This window comes from Colias eurytheme, chromosome 4, assembly GCF_061535395.1.
Source record: "Colias eurytheme isolate Ceu_HAF_F1 chromosome 4, ilColEury1 Martin Lab GWU primary, whole genome shotgun sequence".
NCBI lineage: Eukaryota > Metazoa > Arthropoda > Insecta > Lepidoptera > Pieridae > Colias > Colias eurytheme.
This window is the reverse complement of record NC_142983.1, coordinates 10,201,091-10,225,366: the sequence shown is the minus strand read 5'-3', so window position 1 is coordinate 10,225,366 and position 24,276 is coordinate 10,201,091. Positions and strand designations below refer to the sequence as shown.

The 24,276-nt window shown below is 33.4% G+C and overlaps 2 protein-coding genes across 2 annotated transcripts in view; one reads left to right on the top strand and one right to left on the bottom strand.

The window, feature by feature from the left end:
* Positions 1–3,272: 3,272 nt before the first annotated feature.
* Eaat2 (Excitatory amino acid transporter 2) lies at positions 3,273–10,593 on the top strand. Its single transcript, XM_090120251.1, has 9 exons — positions 3,273–3,840; positions 4,305–4,638; positions 4,707–4,844; positions 5,099–5,307; positions 5,949–6,120; positions 7,232–7,426; positions 8,932–9,066; positions 9,446–9,554; positions 10,369–10,593. The coding sequence occupies exons 1-9, from the start codon at positions 3,660–3,662 to the stop codon at positions 10,495–10,497; spliced, it is 1,602 nt and encodes a 533-aa protein (XP_089976377.1). The 5' UTR covers positions 3,273–3,659; the 3' UTR covers positions 10,498–10,593.
* A 2,791-nt stretch (positions 10,594–13,384) lies between these two features.
* The window catches only part of ds (dachsous cadherin-related 1), a 252,376-nt gene continuing 241,484 nt past the window's right edge, over positions 13,385–24,276 (bottom strand). The window contains exons 8-16 of the mRNA XM_090101410.1: positions 23,730–24,147; positions 21,361–21,708; positions 21,087–21,241; positions 19,834–20,908; positions 18,990–19,710; positions 17,750–18,876; positions 17,257–17,547; positions 16,853–17,144; positions 13,385–16,703 (exon numbers count right to left, since the gene is read on the bottom strand). Coding sequence (XP_089957536.1) covers positions 14,084–16,703; positions 16,853–17,144; positions 17,257–17,547; positions 17,750–18,876; positions 18,990–19,710; positions 19,834–20,908; positions 21,087–21,241; positions 21,361–21,708; positions 23,730–24,147 — 7,047 coding nt within the window. The 3' untranslated portion in view covers positions 13,385–14,083. The remainder of the gene's footprint in view (positions 16,704–16,852; positions 17,145–17,256; positions 17,548–17,749; positions 18,877–18,989; positions 19,711–19,833; positions 20,909–21,086; positions 21,242–21,360; positions 21,709–23,729; positions 24,148–24,276) is intronic.

The following is a 24,276-nucleotide window of genomic DNA, read 5'->3' as shown; positions in this document are numbered from 1 at the left end:
TATATTTAGATTCCAATTTCCATGTAACGTTAAATTCGACTATACAATAACTAACAGACAACGCAGGTTACTCTCGTTTCCGTAAGTTGAGGCGGCTACATATTCGGTCCTCATAACATCACTTTTAGTGAACGAAACGACAGCGCGGTTTAATTCGATGCCAACACCATCAGAAAAAAGGAAATATTTTTAATTGTGAAAAAATATTATGATTTACACTATTTTAATATAAAATATATGGCTGTGAGTGTGTAAAAATAAATCCAGCTAGTTTCACATCACACTTATGTTTATAATTAGCTATACGACATGAAAATATACATATTAATTACCAAGCAATAATCATACAGGTAAATACTGAACAAAAGTATTAACAGTCAAAGTTTATTTTTACTAACATTTAACAACACCCATGTAAATGATGAAGAAATGATAATTATCAACGAACTAACCTTTTCTATAATACTTAACACAGCACATTTTTTAAATTATCTTGCTCAACTCTGCTCAAAAATTTGAGGGTTTTGTTGGAACTGTAATGTGTCAAAACTATGATATATCTAAACTACGATACAACTTGCATGCGGAAATGCTCATTACAATCAGTGAATTTAAAGAATAACTCACAACAACTATTCAATTTTATTGAGCTGATGAATATCTTTTGCCTGGAAGAGATCACCGCCGCCTAATAAATATACTGTGTTTTCTTATAAAATCGTAACATAATTTCTTTTATCTACTAAATTTTAATAAATAAGTTCTTTTTGTTATTTTTATCTAAAAAAATGATCTTGAGCTTATATTAGGCAAAAGTATACATTAACTTTTTATAATTTCAGGACCGCACCTTAAATGGGGTGCTCGGAAAATATGCCTACGGATTATTAATAGAGAAATGATACCTACACAACAAAGTTATGTTGGTTCCATTTTATTTATAAAATATAATGAAAATGGGCAAATATAAAACATATTATGTAAAATGATTAAAAATAAATAAATGAAGCAACTACGATTCAAAGAAAACATCTTTTTCAGTGTGAAAATGCTCTAAGCAATCCTGGATGATGAGTAGGTATAATATCATGTACTCTCATCCCAGTACGGTCGGTACCTCGATAGCCATAACGATAAATATTATAATCAGATAACAGCAAAGTCAGAATAAAAATCATAACTTGTACAGTTGTGAGTGCAAAATTTATGTTTCATTTGGCAATAACATTTTTTTCGGTACTAAAACGTAGTAGTTTGATATGTGGTTGGCTGCCCCTCCTCTCCTTCCTAAAAAATATCCTCCAAAATTACCCGAGATACTTCCAATGATTGAACCATACGTTGGAAATTAACTTCAGTCAAAAATTGACGAAGCGGATGATTACTAATTTCCACTTAATCCTTGCTGCCACTATCTTCATCATCAAATCATCAATTTTCAAGTGGTGTTGTAAAATTGTCAGCAGAAATAGTCTTCCAAAGGCGATATAATTTTATGAACATTGAATCTGTAAATAAAAAATCAAACGTTAATAATTGTAAATCAATAAAAAAAGCTACTTACAAATAAAATTTTATCAACAAACTACTGTTCCCAACGCACCTCAAAATCTTGTAAAAGTCAAAAAGAATTCATCATTTTATTATTTCATTCTAAAAGTGTAATATAAAACCATTATAAAACCAATAAAAAACATGAATTGCTATCATTATAAAAAAAAATACCTATAAAAGTAACAACTTACCTTTTGTGGGAACGCATGGTGAAAATTCACAAAACACGAAGATTGAATTTGATATTTTTGGTTTTATGACATTTATTTTAATTTTATTTATTTATTTATTTATTTATTCAAATGCTTTATAAATATAAATTTATAAATAATAAATTTATAAAGAATAGAAACATTCGATCACGAAATTATGTGGGTTCGAGTCCCGCCTCGTGATCGAATTTTTTCTATTCTTTATAAATTTATAAAACACGAAGATTAAAAATGTAACCAATGAACACAATCAATATTAGATTAATTGTAATGGTGTCTAGTTTGACTTAAAATAATAAACATCTACCCTCACTTTTAAAAATGTAGTATATTCACACGAAATATAAGCGCACCTTATAGGGAAGGGAAGATATGGGTTAAAGAGTTAAATAAATAACATGATTATATTTAAATTATTAATTTTCAACAGTTGTTCAGTAGTGATAACATGTAAATTGATTTGATTTTTACGAAATCTCATAGATGGCGCTGTTTCAAATTTGTCTTTATACTACTAAATTCATTAAACTGTTTCTCTGCCCAAATTACGTAAATGACATAGTTTTTATTTTGTAAAGCTAGATAATAGCATGGCTTACTCGAAACCAACATTTAAACATGAGTCTTTAGATTGCACGCTGTCGTAGTACACGGAATATGTAAGAAAAATAAAGGTTCACAGCTCCTCCCGCGAAGGTGATATCATGATAATATGTTTAAACTATCCTCACCCGACCTCTTAGGAATATTCATGCAAAATTTGAAGTAAATCTATGCAGTACTTTCTGAGATTAGCCCGGAAATACATACAGACAAACAGACAAACAGACAAACCGACAAACAGACAAAAATTCTAAAAACTATATTTTTGGCTTCTATATCGATTATAGATCATGGATCAAGTATTCTTTTAAAAAAATATTCAATGTACAGTTTTGACTTTCCTACGATTTTATTATATGTATAGATTATCAAAACAAACAAAGATAAACTTATTAACCAAATGACTACAGTCAGAAGAATTAGCGTTGATTAAATATTTTGCTGAACAAATATTGATTTAATGAAATGTCAAAGCCTCTACATTTGTTGCTATTGAGTCTTTTATCATACTGCCAGTTTTATACATACTAAAATTTACATATTTATCTGTCTTTTTTGAAACAAAAACGTAGGGAAAGTAAATGACTGCTAAATACGTAGAATTTTCTACTATCTTTGCGCTACTAGTTAAATTGTAGCATTATAGAATTCTATTGCTTAAGGTCATATTATATCTAGTTTTGTCACCCCAACCCAAACCATTGTCTCCGAAGTGCATTCATTGAAAGATATATAGTACAGGAAAAAGACCATTATTTATAAGTATGTATAGGTCACGTTGCTATATGCGTAGTAACAGTACTGCGCATGTCACAATCAATTCTACGAAATGCTTCCTTAACGTTCCTTCAATGCATGTATTGCTTCTTGTAGTATGCGCTAAATGAAATCGTATGACCGATAATTTAATGTACTTCATCCATTGATGCTATTACAAAACAGTGAATGATTGAAGCGAAACATGCGCGCGCATATCGGTATGGCTTCACGTTTGACACAAAAACAACAAAAGCCTCGGCTTTCAATTTAATATGAGACTTCGCGTTCAGGAGCGGCGCGAGCAAGTAAAGTGCTTACGACTGAATTGATATCGACAATAGGACACGTAAAACGTATTAAAAGAAGTGACCAACTCATAAACATGCATATTTAAACCAAAATTTGTAACTAGCATTAGAACAAAAGAATTAACCATTTGTATCATATTCACAACTGCCATACAATTGGAATCAACGAAAGAGCCCAAATTAAGTCCAGCCATCTGGACTATAAAAGAAATTTTCACCTGTAATGGAGAAAGGTGACCGTATTTCAGAATATTTGTTCGCAAAGATGGGCCCAGGTGATAGGGGGCCGAAGACTACGGAAGGCAGGACTGCGCCTGTCGAATACACGGGAATGAGGAAGTGGTTCATGGATAACACCTTACTGGTGGTAACGTTGGCTGGTGTTCTCAGTGGGATTGCTGTAGGTCAGTATTATTTAATAACAATGAGTGCAGGTTTATTGATGACAAAGGAATCTGAGTTTTGTGAAATAATAGGTACTTACTTTCTTTGTTTTATATTTTCTACAAAATGTCAAGTATAAGAACGCATATAAATGAATTGTAAATACCTGGTATTAAAAAAAATAATTAAAAAATTAACCCAGTAACAATTTTTCACCCTAGTTAAATACTGTGCAAGGTTGCTGCAAGCTGATTATAAAATAAAATCACATCAATTAATGTAGCACAATTCCGTATTATGAAAACTTAGAAATGTATAATAATTGGTTTAACTGAATTGCATTGAAGATCAGTAGGCTTTTTAATAATGAACTATTTGTTATTCTTATTTATAAACACTTTAAAGATTACGAAGCATGTGATATTTTTTTCTTCCAAAATTGCAACCCTTATAAATTCATATGATAAATATTTTTCAATTCCAGGATTTGGTCTTCGACCGTATCACTTGGGCCAAGATGCTCACATGATTATTTCGTATCCCGGAGAGTTATTTATGAGGCTCCTCAAATTAATGATTTTACCATTAATTATAGCGAGCTTGATCGCTGGCTCTGCGAGCCTTAATGCTAAGATGAGTGGTAAAATAGCTTTACGGACGTTGTCGTATTTTGTTTTGACGTCAATGTTTAACGCATTCCTTGGTATACTTCTGGCTGTGCTTATTCATCCAGGCGAATCTGATTTGAAGGAGAATAATGGACGAATAGTTCAAAATCGGGATCATAATATATTGGACAGCCTTCTGGATATTGGCCGGTATGTTCTTCACATAAAGCGTGATCGTTCTATTTAACAGGGTTTACCAAAAAGTGTTTTTGTTTTAGAAATATCTTCCCAGATAATATAGTGCAAGCAGCATTCCAACAAGCTCACACAGTATATGTAGAACCTCAATCGTTCTTTGCGAACAATGCAACGGAAAATGATACGGAACGAGTTTTAGTTCGAGTAGTGCAATATAGGTAAGATTGATTTTACGTCTGAATTTCTACTTCAGTTTAAGTGTTCTGGCTAATGGTGTGTGTGACGAAATTCTTTGTATAACATGCTTTCAAAGTTAAACACATGACAATGAAATATTTCTGAACTAAATAATCTTATGGTGCATTCAGTAGGTATGTAATTTCTCAAGATAATGGATACCTTAATTTAATTAGTTCTATAATGAAAAAAGTCTTCGTAATAATTTATAAGTAATGTCTTCATCAATTTTTAGGTCGGGAACAAATACCCTAGGATTAGTTTTCTTCTGTTTAGTATTCGGTAGTTTGTTAGGTACTCTGGGACCAAAAGGGCAGGTTGTGATCGATTTCTTTCAAGCAATATTCGAAGTGATAATGAAAATGGTGACCGGTGTCATGTGGTTCACACCGGTCGGAGTCAGCAGTGTGATCGCTGGAAAGATTCTTGGTGTTGATGATGTAGGTCAGTATGTAAATCTTGTTATAAATGGTCTCTTGAAAATCTAATTGAATTAAAGTAGTTGGAAGAAGATCGGTAAAACTGATTTAAACATTGAAAAATACTTAGAAACTATTTTATAGTATTTATTGGTTGAATATTTTAAAGCATTCTTTATTTGTCCAAATAGTCAAAAACTAAAGATGTTATGGAAAATACTACGTTTTAACAGCTGATGGTTGCCATGCTTAAATAATGTACAATTACGAGAGCATAAACTGTATATAAAAAACATAGGTCCATAAATTAATAGTAATCAGCATATCGATCTTCAAATCAATATCAATGAATATTTAATAACCAGGCAATCACCCTACAGAGAAACAATAACCACCAATGTATATTTTTCATTTAAAGTGGACTTCAAATTCCTTGGGTTATAATATTGAAGGTCTTACAGCCGGTTTCTGAATTAAGTATTTAAAGAATGTCTCAAACTATGCTAAATACTGATTTAATATTTTCGTGTAAGTAACTGCATATAGTGCATTCACAAAACTTAATCGAATCCATTCTCAATTCAGAAACCAGCCGATATACGAATACGACCTTCTTACAATTATTATTGTGTTTATACATATAAAATTTATATTTTCCTCTTTCAGCTCAAGTGATGTCCCAATTAGCATGGTTCATAGCAACAGTAGCTATAGGGGTGTTTCTCTATCAGCTGATTGTAATGCAGTTGTTATATTTTCTGTTTCTAAAACGGAATCCATACAAGTTCTATTGGGGATTATCACATGCTATGCTCACGGCTTCGGCTACTGCGTCTACGTGAGTTGATTTTCTTAGAAAACCTTTATAGTGTCTAAGCTTTTAATAGAATTATAAAAAATAGGAGAGTGTGAATTAAATAAGTTGAGGAATTTATTTCATTTGCTATTTTTTATTTTGTGATTGTTCTTTAAGAGTCAAATTTAGTTTTTTCTTATTATTATTAAGGTGTTTCCATTAGAAGTTAGAACCCTTTACAATCAGAATTTCACAAAGTAATTAAAATGTAAATTTATCAGAGATATCAAGCAATTAATTTGTGTATCAATAACATTTTTTCATTATTATCAATTTAATTACTTCATACTATTTAAATGTATTTGACTGCATTTCCATATTAATGTTTTTGGATAAAATTGGATTTTTTGTTGAGTCTAAATATAACATTCTCGATTAAGATGTTACTAATTAAGTTATTGGTCGTATTGTTTTCTACTTCGTAAATATAATATGTACTATAAATCTCTTCGTAGCGCACGGCATTTATTAAATCAGTCTCATTATTATTACCTACATACAATATATAATACATAAATACATACACTATAAAACAATATAAATACAACATTCCTCATGAATGTGATTACTATCACTCCTCCCAGATCACGTGCTTCGTGCTGCCCATCGGCTGCAACATTAACATGAACATTATATATTAGATCAGTCTCATTGTTCATATTGTCTACATTACTATCAAATGTTCCAAACTCCGTCAACATGTCGGTTTGTAGTGCAGCGGCGTTGCCAATAACGTTCCGCGCTATGGAAGGGCCGCTGCACATCGACCCGCGGATCACGCGCTTCGTGCTGCCCATCGGCTGCAACATTAACATGAACATTATATATTAAATCAGTCTCATTGTTCATATTGTCTACATTACTATCAAATGTTCCAAACTCCGTCAACATGTCGGTTTGTAGTGCAGCGGCGTTGCCAATAACGTTCCGCGCTATGGAAGGGCCGCTGCACATCGACCCGCGGATCACGCGCTTCGTGCTGCCCATCGGCTGCAACATTAACATGAACATTATATATTAAATCAGTCTCATTGTTCATATTGTCTACATTACTATCAAATGTTCCAAACTCCGTCAACATGTCGGTTTGTAGTGCAGCGGCGTTGCCAATAACGTTCCGCGCTATGGAAGGGCCGCTGCACATCGACCCGCGGATCACGCGCTTCGTGCTGCCCATCGGCTGCAACATTAACATGGACGGCACGGCGCTGTTCTTAGCGGTGGCCAGTGTGTTCATATGCCAGATGAATGGCATGCATCTTGGATTTGCTCAGCTGGCGACGATTTTGTAAGTATTTCTTATAAAATAATAGTAAATAATTATCTATCACGTTAATTTAAATATAAATATCTCCATACTTTTTTTCTATTTTTACATCACAGATGCCCTTGGGAATATAAAAAGTGTAATCACTAATCAATTTAAAGTAGTCCTATTTTATGTTATCTATTGGTAATTTACTGTTTTTCTATGTCAATGTAATTAGGTATATGTTCTTCCAATTGTTTCTTTTTTTGTGTAGACAGTCTAAATGATAATTTATTGATAAGAATACTTTTGAAGTTTAAATTGTTTTCGAAAACACATTTAATCTTTGTTACTAAAATAATCATCGTTCCATCGCATTATCTATATAGATACTTATTAATAAATAGAACATCTCTGTATCAACTCTTTTTAACATATTTTCGAAAAATACTATGCAATATGGAGGTTATTAGACCCCACTGCTTAGAAATTCTTCTATTCATTTCTTATTAGCTATTTATCATTTTTTTTTAATTAAATAATTCTTATAATAATCTTAATCGATGTTTCTAGTTTAACATCAAGAGTATCGTCATCGTCAGAGCCACCAGCGGCGATGACTTCCTTTGTTAATTTCTTTTTTTTAACTAATCCAATTTAATTCTTCCAAACCGTGTTTATCAGATTAAATCCTCAGCTTATTAGCCTCAGCAATTAGCGCCAGTTCTACTAGAAGCAATGACTTCTTTACCGCATTATGTATTAATAGTAGGGGAGCCCAAGAGGGGATTTTGGGATTTACTCGAGCGCGTCAGATTACTATAAGGGACGGTACCTTAGCTATTCATTAGTACCTCTAGTCATTATGAGCAGTTATGGTTGGTGGGTGCGCTCAGGGGCCCCGCTGGAAAATTTGAATAATCCATAATTTCCTAAGGTTGAGCTCGAATCGTCAGATTAGCGAAATGGGGACTTCTTATATTGTAATTAACCCCCCCCATATATTAATCTGACGCGCTCGAATAATATTACTTAAATTTTTTACCCTTTCTTCATAGCGATTAAATCGCCACTTAAATCGTCAGATTAACGTATACTTTTTTTCAGTGACGTCCTGGAGCATGCAAAATATCAATATCTAACGCGCTTGAGTATTTCCAAGCCAATTTTTTTCTTTTTTAAATTAAAAAAAATCAAAAAACCCTTCCCCACCGCTAAAAGTGAAAACATTATAGGACCTTTTTTTCTCGCTATGGTCTAATCTACCAATTCTAATAGGTTCCCGTGACGCTCGAGTAAATCCACATTTAGCATCCTGGGCTCCCCTACTATAATATTCATAAAAACAATAATGTCATCGTGATAATTGTGTTTTTAACTTTATTATTATATCGATGTTTCAACAGCGGTTTCCGTATCATCCCCCTCAGTACCGTCAGCAGCAATGCCTTCTTTTATAACTTTACTGTTTTCAGATCTTTTTTATATTTTTATATCATCTTAAAATTGTATTTTTAAAGCTTTTAATATGTCGATGTTTCTAGCCTAACATCAACAGCGGCGTCCGTATCATCTGCGTCAGTACCGTCAGCAGCGATGGTGTTATTACTGGTTGTGTTGGCGGCTGTGGATGCTCCGGCACATGATGTGTCACTGCTGTTCGCTGTTGATTGGCTTGTGTTAGTACTTGTATTGTATCTTTGAGATTTTGGGGAGAATTTTTTTACGTGTGGCAAATGGTAAAATAAAAAGTGATCAAATCCCAATGTTTTTGCTTTATGACATTTTTTTTAAATTGGATCAATTCATATTTATCTAAGGCATTTGAATAAAAAATTATTAACTAAAGAAATAACTACAAATTTAACTTTTTTTTTTACCTTAATGTGTATTTTTAAATTTTTTCAAGATCGATTAAATCGTTTCCTAGTAATGATGCCACGAGTTTCTATATTTAAAAATTTACCATTAAATACTATTATAGATACCTACAATTTAATTGGTTTACACAAAAAATATTAATATTAATAAAAAAGTATGTATATTCATTTTCTACAGGGATAGGATCAGAACAACAAACAACATGCTAGGTGACTGCTACGCGGCAGCCATTGTGGAGCACATGTCCAAACATGAACTGATGGCTTGTGATGCTGTTGCTTCTATGGTAAGGAATATTACCTATTTCTACCTTTTATTTTTATTTATGTATTTTTGGTAGTTAATTTTTTCAAGTTCTGTCATTTCATTGAAACCATTTTTAGTCAATGCTTACTTTTTTACTGTTTTGGTTCAGCTTTTGAAATTGTGATTTTTTGTTGCACCGCGGTTTTCTGATAATCTTCGTATTATTACATTGTTCGTTTAATGTATCAGTAGGTATATTATGTGTGTAAAATACGATAATGGAAAAAATGCACTACAACACGATTATTTGTTCAACACAAAACAACTGGACCGATGCAGATGTGATTATAATCTAATCTATCTACAAAAAATATAAGATTTTTGGAAACCTATGGAATGAAGAGCTAATATTAATTCATACATTAATGCAAAAATGATGCAAATAATTAAACTAGCTGTTTCCTGTGGTTTTACCCGCAGTGCTCCGCTCCTGTTGGTCTTAGCGTAATGATATAGCCTTATAGCCTTCCTCGACGAATGGGCTATCTAACACCGAAAGAATTTTTCAAATCGGACCAGTAGTTCCTGATATTAGCGTGATCAAACAAACAAACTCTTCAGCTTTATAATATTAGTATAGAAGGTGATGATATATTATAGCCTATAACCTTCCTCGATATCTAACACCTATGGCATATCTAACACCGAAAGAATTTTTCACATCGGACCAGTAGTTCCTGAGATTAGCGTGTTCAAACAAACAAACAAACACTTCAGAATTATAATATGTATTATATTATAGTATAGATTAGTATAGATAAATCGCATAGTTTATCTAATAAATTTATTTCCAGGAGCCAGTAGCGACAAATGGCACTCTACCAACGACGACCACAGATTTAGACATAGTGTCTTGTAAGAAATCCCTCGGTTCTGACGACATTGTTATCGACATGCATTTAAACAATATCACCAAGAGTTAGTTTACTAGTTTTGTAGCAGGTTGTATCGTTTTAGGGTTCAGTAGTAAAATGCTAATGAGAAGTTATAAATTTTTGAAGAAAAAAACATGAAAATGTGAAGAATATCGTAAAAGATTTTGCTGGGATTTTTTTGTGCGATATCATTATTTTTTGTTTGATTTGTATTGTCGATGTTTTTAAATTACGTAAAATTTTAAATAAATGACCACGTTACCTATTATTGTTCAAAAATTTAATACATATCATTTTTTTCTATATGGAATTTCGTGGAAAAATGTAAAAAAATCTTGAATCAAAAAATATTAATTTCACAATGTGCAATATCAATATTATTGCGTTTTATTTTTTCCTGCCCTAATGTAGGTAATACATATCCCCTTCGTTCGAGCGGATATCACCTTTTATATGTTTGAGAAGACATTTTATAAATTGATTCAATTTATGTTTTATATTCAACACACGTGCGAGTTCCCACTAGAAAATTCTATGTTTTTTTACTATACATTCACACAATGTGTTTTTTTTTTAAATTAATAACAGTTTTGAGAAATATCTGCCTGTTATTTTTCCTAATTTATGGAAGAGGAAAATATCATATTTTTAATTATATAAACGTATAAATTATTAATTATTTATTTATATCTGTTATTCTTATCAAATCTTATCATATTATAATATCATCCTCCATTACTATCATTAAAAATATTAATATATATCACTTTGGCGATTGTTTATAACTTCTCATTGGTTTCACTAAATTATTAATAAACTATGGAGCAAATATTTAAATTGTTATATATTTTTGAGTAAAGGCGTAGATCATTTACCTACTGCAGAATTATTATAATTATATTTATTTTTTATACATTTTAAGTTACAGTGTTGTTTTTTTTTACATAATGATTATATTTATTGTACCTATAATGGGCTTAGCGGGAGGTAATTTTTTGGACTAGAACATGTTATTTATTATATCCGTATCCATTTTATAATCCTCACTATTTTTTTTTTTTAATAATTTCCGTTTAGAGTTGTGACTTATCTAACAATTTAAATATTTGTCTGTTTGCATATCTATGATAACAAAAACGGTGGGAATTTAAACAGCGATAGTTTTAAGGCATTCAATTAAACGCAGTAGCATAATATCTACTTTGTGATTATATACTATGGTATTATTAATATTATATATCAAGGTAATGTTAATTTTAAAAAATGTGTGCGTGTACTAGTGTACACACGTAAGAAGTGAAACTTCTTTATGACCTTATTTTTCAAAAAATAATTTACTATATGCAACTTTACAGAAATACGTCAATCACGCGTGTAAGGGATAAAAACAAGATGGCGCGTAACGGAAAAATGTTACACTAAATCTTTTTCCAACCCCGATAAAGAAGTTTCACTTCAATAAAATTGTACTTTTACGCTTTAGGTTTGATTGAATTTACTAATTTATACTAAATTTGGAAAAAAATTAATTGGAAAAATTATGTATTAAGTAGGTATGTTTTGCTATAGTTTGTTAACGTAATTTTGGTATTACCTTATTTAGATAAATTTCACATGCTAATTTAGGTTTATTTCGTAATATACACCAAAGCGACCATATTATATCATAGGTATTTTGACTATTACAATTTTGCATAATTCGAGTTATTGTATGTATAGCATTGTATTTGCCTAAACTTTTGCCTTAGGCGTCGTAGAAATCGTCATGTATCGATTATTGACGTTTAAAAACTCACAAACCTTACTCAATTTTGAGATGAATTTAAGTAGACTACTAAAAAAACTATCCAACAATTATGGTGTTTTAAATCGAGCCCAATCGTGTTCTAATAGGACCAATTTTGATACTTGAGTATGGTCACTTAAAATTGAGTTCGGTTTGAGAATTCATGTCATAAAGACTTGCTAACTATGTGATAAGTAGTTCGTTTAGTAGAATAGCCCCAACTGTGATATGTATGTTAAACGTGTATTAATAGGAAATAAAGAGCTTTAATGGTACTTTTTGTTTTATTTTAACCAAGTGTAACCCTGAACCAAGTCTGAATATTTTTATGGGCAACATAATATTATGCTTTAAAGAAAATGGCCCATATACTTCAACAAAAAGTGCATCTTTTGTCAAAATCAGCATAGACTGAAAGCGAAAATGATAATCATTTTAAGCAGATATTCATTTTTACACTACAAGTCTAGAATCATGAAAGTGTCGTTTTTGGACTCTTACTAGTTACTACCACATATTTTGAAAACTATTTATTTCTTTGGATTGCATTATAATGCATGTATCAGAATTTACTAACAATATTCAGATAAAATATCACATAATATTGATTATACCTAATATGAGTAACTTTGAAAGGTATTTCGAACTAAATCTAGATTTATTTTATATTTATTGTTTATTTCAGAGATTTATGTACTTAGTGGAAATAAATTACTGCTGGGTTGCACCATTTTACTTTAGCAATAACAAACATGGTTTGGAAAAATATGAGTTGCAAAGGCTGCCCATTTGAAAATTTACAGCGATTTGACACATGTAATTTTAACACGTAACTATAACCGCTCGTGTTCCAACGGTTAAAGCTATTGTTAACGTTAAATACAAAATGAGATGTCATCTGAGTTGAAACTTCGATAACTTTAATTATGCTAAAAAATACGTTGGTGCAACCCATTTCGCTGTCACTGTAGAAGTCACCGTTACTGTTATTGTTAAATTTTACACTAAAGTTAACTATAACTACCACTACCTATAACTCAAATATGGTGAAACCGAACCTTAGTTGTATCTGTCACAATTATCTGTGGTTGGATTAAATATTACCTATAGGGATAACTTCTAAACGATATTGTCAAATAAAACTCAAAATAAATTGTACAGTTTTATTATTTTCTTCACATCAACACGTACAGTCATTGGGAACTTATTATAAAATACAATTATTTACACTCGATCACTCCACTCGCAATACTTTATTGTCTATGGAATTAATTTTATAGAATAACATATTTTGATAAATATTACGAATGGAGTGCTATGTTAAGACGAAAATCACAGTATTAAAATTGCTCTAATTACAATATTCAAGTAGAAAATATAAGACAGAAAGAACTTTATTCAGACATTTAATTATACAAAGACAATTACATTATTATACAAATTTGTTTGTTTAATTGAAATTGATTGTGATTTATACAAAAATAGCAAATATCAAGCCTAGTGGAATACCTATTCTTATAGCTTACAGTAAAGCTGATTTGTTTTCTAATACGTATTACATGGCAGTCTTCAATTTATATTATACAAGACACTAAATTTACAGACTACTATATACAGTTAAAGTTAGGACCCGAATAGAGTTATTTACATTTACCGCAAAATCGGTAATAAGCGCTTAAAATCACTTTGAGCATATTCAGGAAAATACAATACAATAACATGCACAAAATGATACTAAAATAATAACTAATCCGATTACATCGGTGATCAATAAATATACTAATCGAATACTTAGAAGGCAAACAGTCGTTATTATTTACAATTAAAGTTATATAGACTGGTCTTAGATTATAGTCTCATAGTTGAATGAGGGGGTTTTCTGTTACCGGGGGCGGGGGGAAGACCTGGCCCAACTAACGGGGACATTGAAGGGGATCTAGTAGCTAATGGTGATAAAGACGGAGAGAATGAAGGAGACATCGCTGCAGCAGCTGAAAATCCACCAGGAACATCGTGGCTTATAGGCGACCTAGGTAATAAATGTTGAGGTTGTCTACACGATAGTGAAGGAGCAGGACAACTCCTAGGAGCAACAGTTGTTAATAAAGGCGGTGGTACACTTTTTCCTCCTGATATTGAAGTTCCTTTACTTTTAGCACTCGATGCACCGCTATTACCACTCTGCAGAGAGACGGCGTCGTCCTTTAGTCGAGCTATTTCAGAAAAAACATGAGCAAGTGGTTGGTATTGAGGACCCCAGTCAAGTAAATAATCCCAGTTGTAGCTCCCAGTTAATTCTTCTTCAGAATGGACTATGGAACTTAAACTACCCGTCATAGAAGGGCCTGCTGTAGGTACCGCAGTGTTTTCTCCTGGTGCACTTGGAAATGCTCCTAATGCCATTGCCCTATCTACGGCAGCACTGGCTTCATCTGCACTGCTACCTCGATCGCTTCCCGTCACCTCATTTAATTTGGCATAAATTAAGTTGGTAATATCATTTTCATGGGGTCCGTCTTCATCGAAAATATTATGCATAGTATCAATAGCTCCATGGTGCAACATTGTGTCCTTACTTGCAACGTTTTCTGAACATCTTCGTGAAGAAGTCGACGCGCCACCAGTTCCAGTATCAACGATGCCGAGACGTGCCAAATATTCTTGCGTATTATGTACAGAAACGTCAGATAAGTTATCATCGTCGACTCCATTTGCTTGTCTTTCTCTTTGAAGTGGCCCTTCGTTTATCATTCTTATTTCTTCATCTTCCCCGTCTTCTCCATCCTCAGCTGAGCCTCTACCACTAGAACCTGATTGATCAGACCCTGATAGTTCAGAGGTAGTTGCGGCCCCAGAATTAGAGCTAGCTGTATGAGCGCCATATGGTGGTATTTCATCATACTTCGGTGGGGCAAATTGGTTTCCTGCATTTACTGCACCAGTGTTTCGAATTGGTATCGTATCAAATGCACTAGGGTCAACATAGCTATTTGTCGCTCCTACTCCTTCTGAACTCAAGCCTGGTTTGTTTTCTTTCTTGTGTCTCTTATTTTTCATGTGTAAGAATAAAAATGCTGCTGCGAAAATTATGATGATGAAAATAAAGGCGATCAATAATCCTAATGCCCAATCAGACAAGCCACTATTTTGAGCTAGTGCCGGATCATTCAAAATATTTGTGCCATCAGATATTACAGCAGCTGGATCTAATAGTATTTCTACAGCGGTCTTATTTGTTAATGATCCTTGGCGACCAGAACTAGCTGTAATAACTAAACTGATAGATTTATCTCCACCGAATAAGGTTTGTACAGAGTCCACTTTCTTCTTTAAAATGATTACACCAGTAGTCCTGTTTATTTTAAAGTAAGAATGGGACGTAGAGAGTTGATAAACAATACGGCCATCGATTCCTTTATCTCTGTCGGTTGCTGTTGCCTGTCCAATAACGTATCCTGCGGGCAACGCTCCTGATTTGGGGACCCCGAAATTATATGTTTTTTGTGTGAATTGAGGATAAAATTCGTCTCTGCTTTCGACATCAATTCTCACTTTTACTGTAGAACTTTTACCACCCATATCTGAAGCTTTAATTGAGAATTCATACTTATTCTTTTGTTCATAATCAAAAACAGCATTTGTATTGACCAGCCCGCTAATTGGATCTATTTGGAACATTTTCCAAGAATCATCATTTTTATTGTAGTTTGTTACTGTAGGTCCTATTGAGTAATTCAGAGTTCCGTATTTTCCTTTGTCTAAATCTGTAGCTCTTGCTGTGAAAACAGATGTACCGACTCTTTCGTTTTCAGCTATACTTTCAAAGTACTCATTGACAGGGAAAGCTGGCATATTATCATTAACATCGAGAATACCGACATCAATGTAAGCAGCGCTACACAAACATGGAATTCCTTGGTCACAAGCAACAACAACTAACTTGTATTTTGTCTTTCCCGTATCGTAATCAAGTGTTTGATTAACAGTTAAAACTCCGGTTGTTGGATGCACATAAAACAATTTATCATCGTCTCCTGATGTAATATTATAAATAATAGCCGAATTAGGTGTTCCATATAAATCAGAATCCGTAACAGATAGCTGTGTTAAAGAATATCCAATTTTGACATCTTCAGAGACAGTAAGTTCATAGCTGTTTATTGAGAATATGGGAGCGTTGTCATTTGCGTCCGTAACTGTTACAAATATTACAATAGATGTTTTATTTTGCTTGTAAGATAACATTTTTCCTTGCTCCACAGCAGCTAGCCCAAGTGTATATGAATCTTGTGATTCTCTATCGAGCCTTTTAACAAGTATTAACGCTCCTTCAGTTGTTATATCAAAAAAGTCGCCTTCATTTCCAGTTATTACTTGAAAATCAAGATTGTACTTCTTTAGGACATCGTTGATTCCACCAATTTGCAATAAAGATGTGCCTTCTTTCGTGTCTTCATTTACAGTGATTCTGGAAAAAATAAAATATAATATTAGTCCTAATAATATTGAAGCAGATATTTACGTTAACTTAAATTTACAACATTCTTAAATATAAACGATGGACTCGAATAATTAGACATGATATTATAATAAATAATAAATATTGGTTATATTTACCTGTACGTATCTTGTCCAATAAAAGGTTTGATTTCCGAAGAAGCGCCGCTGCTTATTCTCACAGAAGCAATGGCTGATTTATTTGGTTTCCCATGATCAGTTGCGACAACAGCTAATTGAACGTCTCTACGATTAGTCGGTAATGCACTGTAATTGACGAATATAACTCCACTTGTAGCATCGATGTAAAAGCCTTCTCTCGGTTGTAGAAACGTGTATGAAATGTTACTATTTTCTCCACTGTCATTATCGATGGCTTTTACAACACCGACTTCTAATGTACCTGATCCCTCTGAAATACAAAGATTACATCTATTATACTTCCTGTATTTAAAGAAACGCTCAAATGTTTTTTTTTAATCAAACAAAATCTTCAATTAATAGTGTAATGATTCATATTTTACCTGGTAAAACGCTGTTGTAAGAAACATCTTGGAAAACGGGAGCATTATCATTGATATCAGTGAGTTGTATTGTTAAACTCGTATCAGTAATGTGTTCGGTGTCTGATGCGGTGACATTTATTGTGTAACTTTTGCGTGTTTCAAAATCCAATCCTCTATTTAACACTATTTTTCCGCTGTATCTATCTATAGAAAACATATTTGTATCATCTACTAAAGCGTATTTCAAAGCGGGATAGGTATCGACATCGTTTGCAGTCACAGATGTGAGTATTGATCCAACTTCAGTTCCTGTAGAATAGAATAAATATTTTTTAAATTTTAAATTAAGATAAAACGTATTTAATTAAAATAAAGAAAGAAAAATGATCCAATTATTGAATTACTAGAGTAGAGGTAATATCATGCATTACTTAATTGAAATTAAGCTACATTATAAGAGTACAAGAAGACAGTAATATACATATTTTAATATAATTTATAAAAAACATACCTTCGGATACTGATATAACGTTTGGTGGTGGGAATGTTGGTTGATTGTCATTAACATCGACAATATTAATCCGAAGTGTGGCCGTTCCAGTCATTTGCGGGTTTCCTTCATCTGTTGCAATAACTGTCAGTTTATACGACTCACGTATTTCTCGATCGAGAACAATATTCGTTTTCACTGATCCAGAAAACGCTGGTTCTATAATGAAGGCGTTATCGTGATTGCCATCCACAATATGGTACAAAATTTTAGCATTAGCACCTTTGTCATCATCTTTTGCAGCTAGTTGAACGACAAATTCACCTTTCGTGTTGCCTTCAAAAACATTAGCTATGTATTGCTGTTGCGTAAATCTTGGTGCATGATCATTTTGGTCAGAAAGATTTACTATAACTTCGCAATATCCATATAAGACTGGTGAACCTTCTGTTCTTGCAACGATAACAAGAGTTCTTCTTGGTCCTGGGTAAGTTTCATAATCCAAATTTTCAGAATTATTGACCCTTATGATGCCAGTATTACTATCGATTTCGAAAGCGTATTGGTCATTTCCATTACCGATTTCATAAATTACTCTCTGACGTCGTCCATCACTTCGCAATGCGGTAACTTGCAAAACTTCTTTACCATAAGGCAAATTTTCTTCAATAGTTATATTGTAGGTGGAATTTTGAAAATTTAGCGTTGGACTTTGGTCTGAGAAATCTCCAATACGTAATTCAATCAGACCCACTGAGCTTTGCGGAGGATTGCCTTTATCTTTGGCTATTACTTTCAAGTGCAACAGTCTTCCATTTTCACTTGCGAGGCTTTGGGTAGCTGTAAGTACACCAGTGGTAGGATTTATACGAAATTTGTGGTTGGAAGTATCCAGAAGTTCATACAGAATTTCAGCATTTATGCCGATATCGTTATCTGTTGCTGCAACTCGTAGTAAACTTTGGCCCGGAGGTGTTAACGTAGCCATTTGTTCTCGAAATGGGTATTTAGTAAATATAGGTTTATTATCATTCACATCATTTATCGTTACTTCAACAGATACTCTTTGTGATCTAGCAATATAACGCCCTTGATCCGTAGCAACCGCTTCAAAACGATATAAACCAACTTTTTCTCTATCAAAGTGCCTGAAAGGAAAAAAGCTTTCATTAGATAAGACACAATATAATAATATTTCATACAGTATTTTTAAAGTTATTTGACATAATAATTTAAATTTAAATTATGTTATTCAACTTACCCAGTGGTGAAGATAATTCCAGTTTTATTATCTATACGAAATAAACCTTGGCTTTCATTCGCTAGTGAATACACAATACGTTTATTATATCCCAAATCGGCATCGGTTGCTCTAACTTTAATTATAGACGTTTCAATAGGGGCATCTTCTGGGATAGCAGCGGAATAATGACCTGTATCAAAAACCGGGTCGTTGTCGTTTTGATCTTCAACCATAATAGTAATATTACAAGAACCTTGTAAAGCTAAGGGTGATCCATGATCATACGCAGTTATTGTCAATTCATATCTAGATTGAGTTTCACGATCAAGCGTCTTAGCAGTCAATTTTCCAGATGTGGAGTCTATTGAAAACTTATTTCCGTTATTTCCAGAAGTAATACTGTATGTTATAACGCCGTTAGCTCCGATATCTTTATCAGTAGCTGATACGGTGTGTATAACTTCGGGATCATTGTTTTCAGGTACTGTTAAAGTGTAGCAAGAACCAGGTTTGAATGCAGGAGCATTGTCGTTATCATCGAGAATACTGATGGTAACAGTTGCTACATCAAAATTGGTAGTAGATTGAAATGTACCAGAATCAGTCACATAGACGGGAAATGTGTATTGTTCCTTTTCTTCTCGGTCTATTTTCGATCGCACTGTGATTGTTCCTGTATGTTCATCGATCGCAAATTTATCATCTGCTACTCCCGATGGAATCATGTAATTGAGATTACCTGGAAAGAATACAGAATGTTAAAAATCTTTAAATCTTAATATGTTTAATAAAAAAAATCATACTATATTTTTCTTCTAAATGATTGTAAAAATGAAAAAAAAATATATTTTTTTTTTCTTACCTGAATTTCCTCGAGATGACTTGGCCACAACTCTCGTTACAAAACTACCGGGACGAATATCTTCACTAATATTAGCTTTGTACAATGTTTCTGTAAACCTTGGCGGGGTATTAGTGGATTCTTGTAAATGTAATTGTAAAGTCATGTGACTTTGCTTAGGAAATGGATGGCCATGATCAGAAGCAGTTAAATTTAACTTGTATTGACCTGGTTTCATTTTAGATGCATCTGATGAAAATTTATTTGACAAGGACAACTTTCCAGTACTATAATCTATCGTAAAATATGAATTATCGTTTCCATTCGATATGTAGTATGAAATTTTACCATTATCACCGGAATCAGCGTCTATAGCTAAAGCTTGATATAGCACTCCTGTCAAAGCATTGAGTGTCACAGATACTTTTCGAGCAGATACAAAAGTTGGTGTATTATCATTCGCATCTGTTACCATTACGTGAACTGTGGCTGATGTTGAAATTCGTTCAGTTATATTTGTTGCTTGATCAACAGCTTCGACCACTAACCAATATTCTTTAAGTGTTTCATAATCAAGCGGAGACATTAGCGTAAGTGTTCCTGTTAATGGATCTAAATTGAATATATTCTTTGATGTTGGTAGAGATGAAACAATATGAAAACTGAGTTCTCCATTGACACCAGCATCTAAGTCTCTTGCTGTAAAATTATAGATCGTCATACCGACTGCTGTAGTTTCAGATACTTCTATTTTTATAGGATCTTCGGGCCACTGTGGAGCATTATCGTTGATATCAATTATTTCTATTCTAACTGTGACTGCACTACTTTGTGGGTTATTTGTCGCTGATGTATCTAAAGCTCTAACTTCTAGTCTATATTCGTCTTGTATTTCTCTATCAAGTTGTCTTGCTACAACCAAAGATCCTGTTCTTCGATCAATTTCGAAGGTTCCTGGTGAATGGTCCGATGTTAAAGACATTAAAAGATAGGATATTTGTCGTTCTTCTTCTCCGTTTATGGTATTTTCATGTATATCACTATCACAGCACGTAACTGTACCAACAATGTGACCAACTTTAGAATCTTCTCGCACCTGAAATTGAAAAACAATTAATTATTATATAATAAATATTATAACTGAATCAAAACAACTTCACCAACTTACATCATAAGTCCTTATGCAGCAAGAAAAAAAAATACAAATGAAGTTTTGTTCGTTTTGTTAGAAATATTAAAATTATTCATATACTTATTCATAATGATATACTTACTTTGAACGATAGGCTTGAGCTGGTAAATGTAGGTCTATTGTCATTCAAATCCAAGACTTCCACTTTCAGTTGTCGAATTGTTTGTCTCGGAGGATGACCACCGTCCATAGCAGCAACAGTTAAACGATAAATTGACCTTTCTTCATGATCAAGAACTGGAAATAAAGAAAATTGACAAACGTAATCAAAAGAAAAAAAACAAAACGAAGTAAATTGAATATATTTTAACAACGTGTTTATCCTTAAATACATTTTAAGAATATCATTATTTTACCTGTACTTGTTTTGATAACACCAGTTGAAGAATCAATAACGAATACGCCAAAACCATCCGTATCCCTATCGTTCAGAATAGAGTATGTCACTGATGCATTTACTCCATTATCTCTATCTATTGCCTTTACTCTCGCTACTTCAGCACCAGGTTGTTGTTCTTCTCTCACGCTGACCACATCTTCTCTAGGATCAACTATTTCAGGAGCATTGTCATTAACATCAGTGATCTTTATAGAAACTGGAACTCTGCTTGAACGTGGAAGAGAACCTTGGTCTTTGGCCTCAGCGAAAAGGGAATAAGAATGTTTGAATTCTCTATCCAACATTTCTTTGGTAGTGATGATCCCTGAAAAATTCAATCATAACGTTAAAAATAATATTTAATATTATGCGTATTACGAATGTCGACGTTTATTTCCTTTACATAATATGCAATTAAGTAAGTCTCATTCATTATAGTATTGAATAAAGAGTATCAGTCACGCAAACGGGTTTGAGACCCCACATCCTACATGAACGTCTGTACGCATTAAATACTCGACGACAGTATCTCGCCGCTGAGGCTCGTAATAAAACATCGAATAGAAAAGCGAGACTTCAATATAGCAATATTTTAATAATTGTTAATGGCGGGTCACGGCGCACGGGCATGCGAGGAAGTTTATAACTCGACGTGATCGCGTAGAAATTCATCACAGACGCCCGTAGTGGCAAAGTTATTTATTGGGAGGACGGTGGATGCTATTTTTTATGGATCGACAGTTTGCATGAAGATGCTTTTTGTGTACGCGTCGGAACGCACCTAATTAGATGATTGCAACGGATACATGAAGCAGAAATGGAAACGTTTAACAATGGTTATTACATGTCTTCATTTTATTCGTATCTTATTTATCACGTGCTTTTTATTATACGTTTTTATTCACATAGAACGTGAAAAAAACTACTTTATATGTGTACATATAAAGTATCTATATAAGTATTTTGAATCGTGCGTAAGAAGAGACCGAATTGGAATGAATGAAAAACTTGTTTAATTAATCCCGTTTAATATATTTGGCTACGATAATTAAGGTCTTCCCACATTATCAGAAATCACCCGTCCAATTAAAAGGTGTAGTAATGACAATAAAAAGTAAATCCCGCTGGAGTACTTTACATTTTGATCTGTTCCGAAAACGTCCAATAATTGGCATAAAGGATTGATTCAAGTATCCTGAATTCGGCGTCAAACGCCGTCTTTGAACCGCCGACGAATAAAACGAACAAGTCACGAACGATTATGGACATAAGAGGTTGTATCCGAAAAAGTATACGAGGAAATCTGGAGAGCCTATCGGCACTTCGCTACATACAGTTGTCATCGAGCATGATTTACAGTTCTGCTCGGGGTTGCATTAAAGATGCTAACTATCTAAGGGGTGTCGATCGCGGATAAGCCGGTATGAGACGTGCTTATTCATCAGTCACTTACGATAACGAACATCCCCTTTTTCATTTGCGCCTTATCGGTTCGTGCACGGTTTTTGTATCTATTTAAGTACATGACGACACCTAATTTACTCTTTTCACATGACTGAAAATTTTCCTTATATTAATTGGGCATTTAAAGGTTATAAATACTTAAAAAAATATGTATCAATTTACCTATTGAAAAAGTATTTAATAAATTAATGTATTCGTTTTATTGAAAATACGTATGCTTTTGCAAACGCAAATTGTTTACAGTAAATAAATGCATTCAAATAATATTACGAGCTCGTTGCATTGATATTCAAAGTAGTATATCGTAATAATCTCGTTTTAAACGGAACAGCAGGAATGCCATTTAGAAATCATAATCGTAAACGATATTCATGGGAAGGTCGGCAAACAAACTCAAAACTGCTCCCTATTCCTTTAAATTGTTCAAGTATTAATGCAGTTCTGTTGACACAAACTATTTGGTCAGTCGATGAGTCCCGAGTCACAACACACTTTGGGTCTTAGCTTTCAAAGGGGCCGGCGAGAGGTCGGTGGGTAAACACCCGTGAGTGGCAGCCGGCCGGCGCAAATATCGGTGGAGCGTTCCCATTCAACTGTATTGTTTTATGTTCATTTTCTCTGTTAGCTTTGTTATGCCGACAGCTCTTAATTTTGTGTACCACGTGAATTATTTAAGTAATCGCTATGCTTTGTTTGTCCGATATATTTGCTTTGGCTACATTTTAGTTGTGGATTACGAGAATGTTGTTGTTTGGAAATTTATGTAATCTAAATAAAAATGAATTTTATGCAATTTTATCGCAGCCCTAACAACTCAAATATTGAAGACTGAAAATATTTGTTCTACCATTGGTTCTAATAAAACAAAATTTGCACGCTCACCTGTAACAGGGTTGACAACGAAGCTAGTATTCGACGGGAACAGGCTATATCTGACCGCGGCATTATCTCCCAAATCCGCATCGTTCGCTGCTATTTTACCAACAAACGCTCCAGATTTTCTATTCTCTTCAACATAAAACTCATAGTTAGTTTGCGAGAAAACTGGATCATTATCGTTAGCATCTAGTACATTGACGATTAGACTGACGGTCGCCGACATTTGCGGGATGCCATTATCCGTGGCTATTATTGTCATGTTGTGTCGCGGGATCGATTCCCGGTCGAGTTCCTTCGCGAGTTGCAGCCAGCCGCTACTGGGCTGGACTTTGAAGTACTCTGTGTTGTTCTCTGATACGATGCGATATGTGATGCGAGCATTGTTCCCCGTGTCCTTGTCTATCGCTTGGATTTCTATGATCTGAAACGGTTTGAATGTTAAGTTATACTGATTTGTATTTGATCAATGTTATCTACATTATCATTGTTACTACATCTCAACTACATCTTTATGAACTAATTATGTAAGATGTTGTTGGTGAACCTTGCT

What these genes read in the sequence shown, in the direction of transcription:
- Eaat2 (XM_090120251.1), top strand. Translation starts at nt 3,660, where the DNA reads ATGGAGAAAGGTGACCGTATTTCAGAATATTTGTTCGCAAAGATGGGC. An exon ending in TCTCAGTGGGATTGCTGTAG is followed by an intron (nt 3,841 to 4,304) that starts GTCAGTATTATT and finishes TTTCAATTCCAG; the next exon opens with GATTTGGTCTTCGACCGTAT. An exon ending in AGCCTTCTGGATATTGGCCG is followed by an intron (nt 4,639 to 4,706) that starts GTATGTTCTTCA and finishes TTTTTGTTTTAG; the next exon opens with AAATATCTTCCCAGATAATA.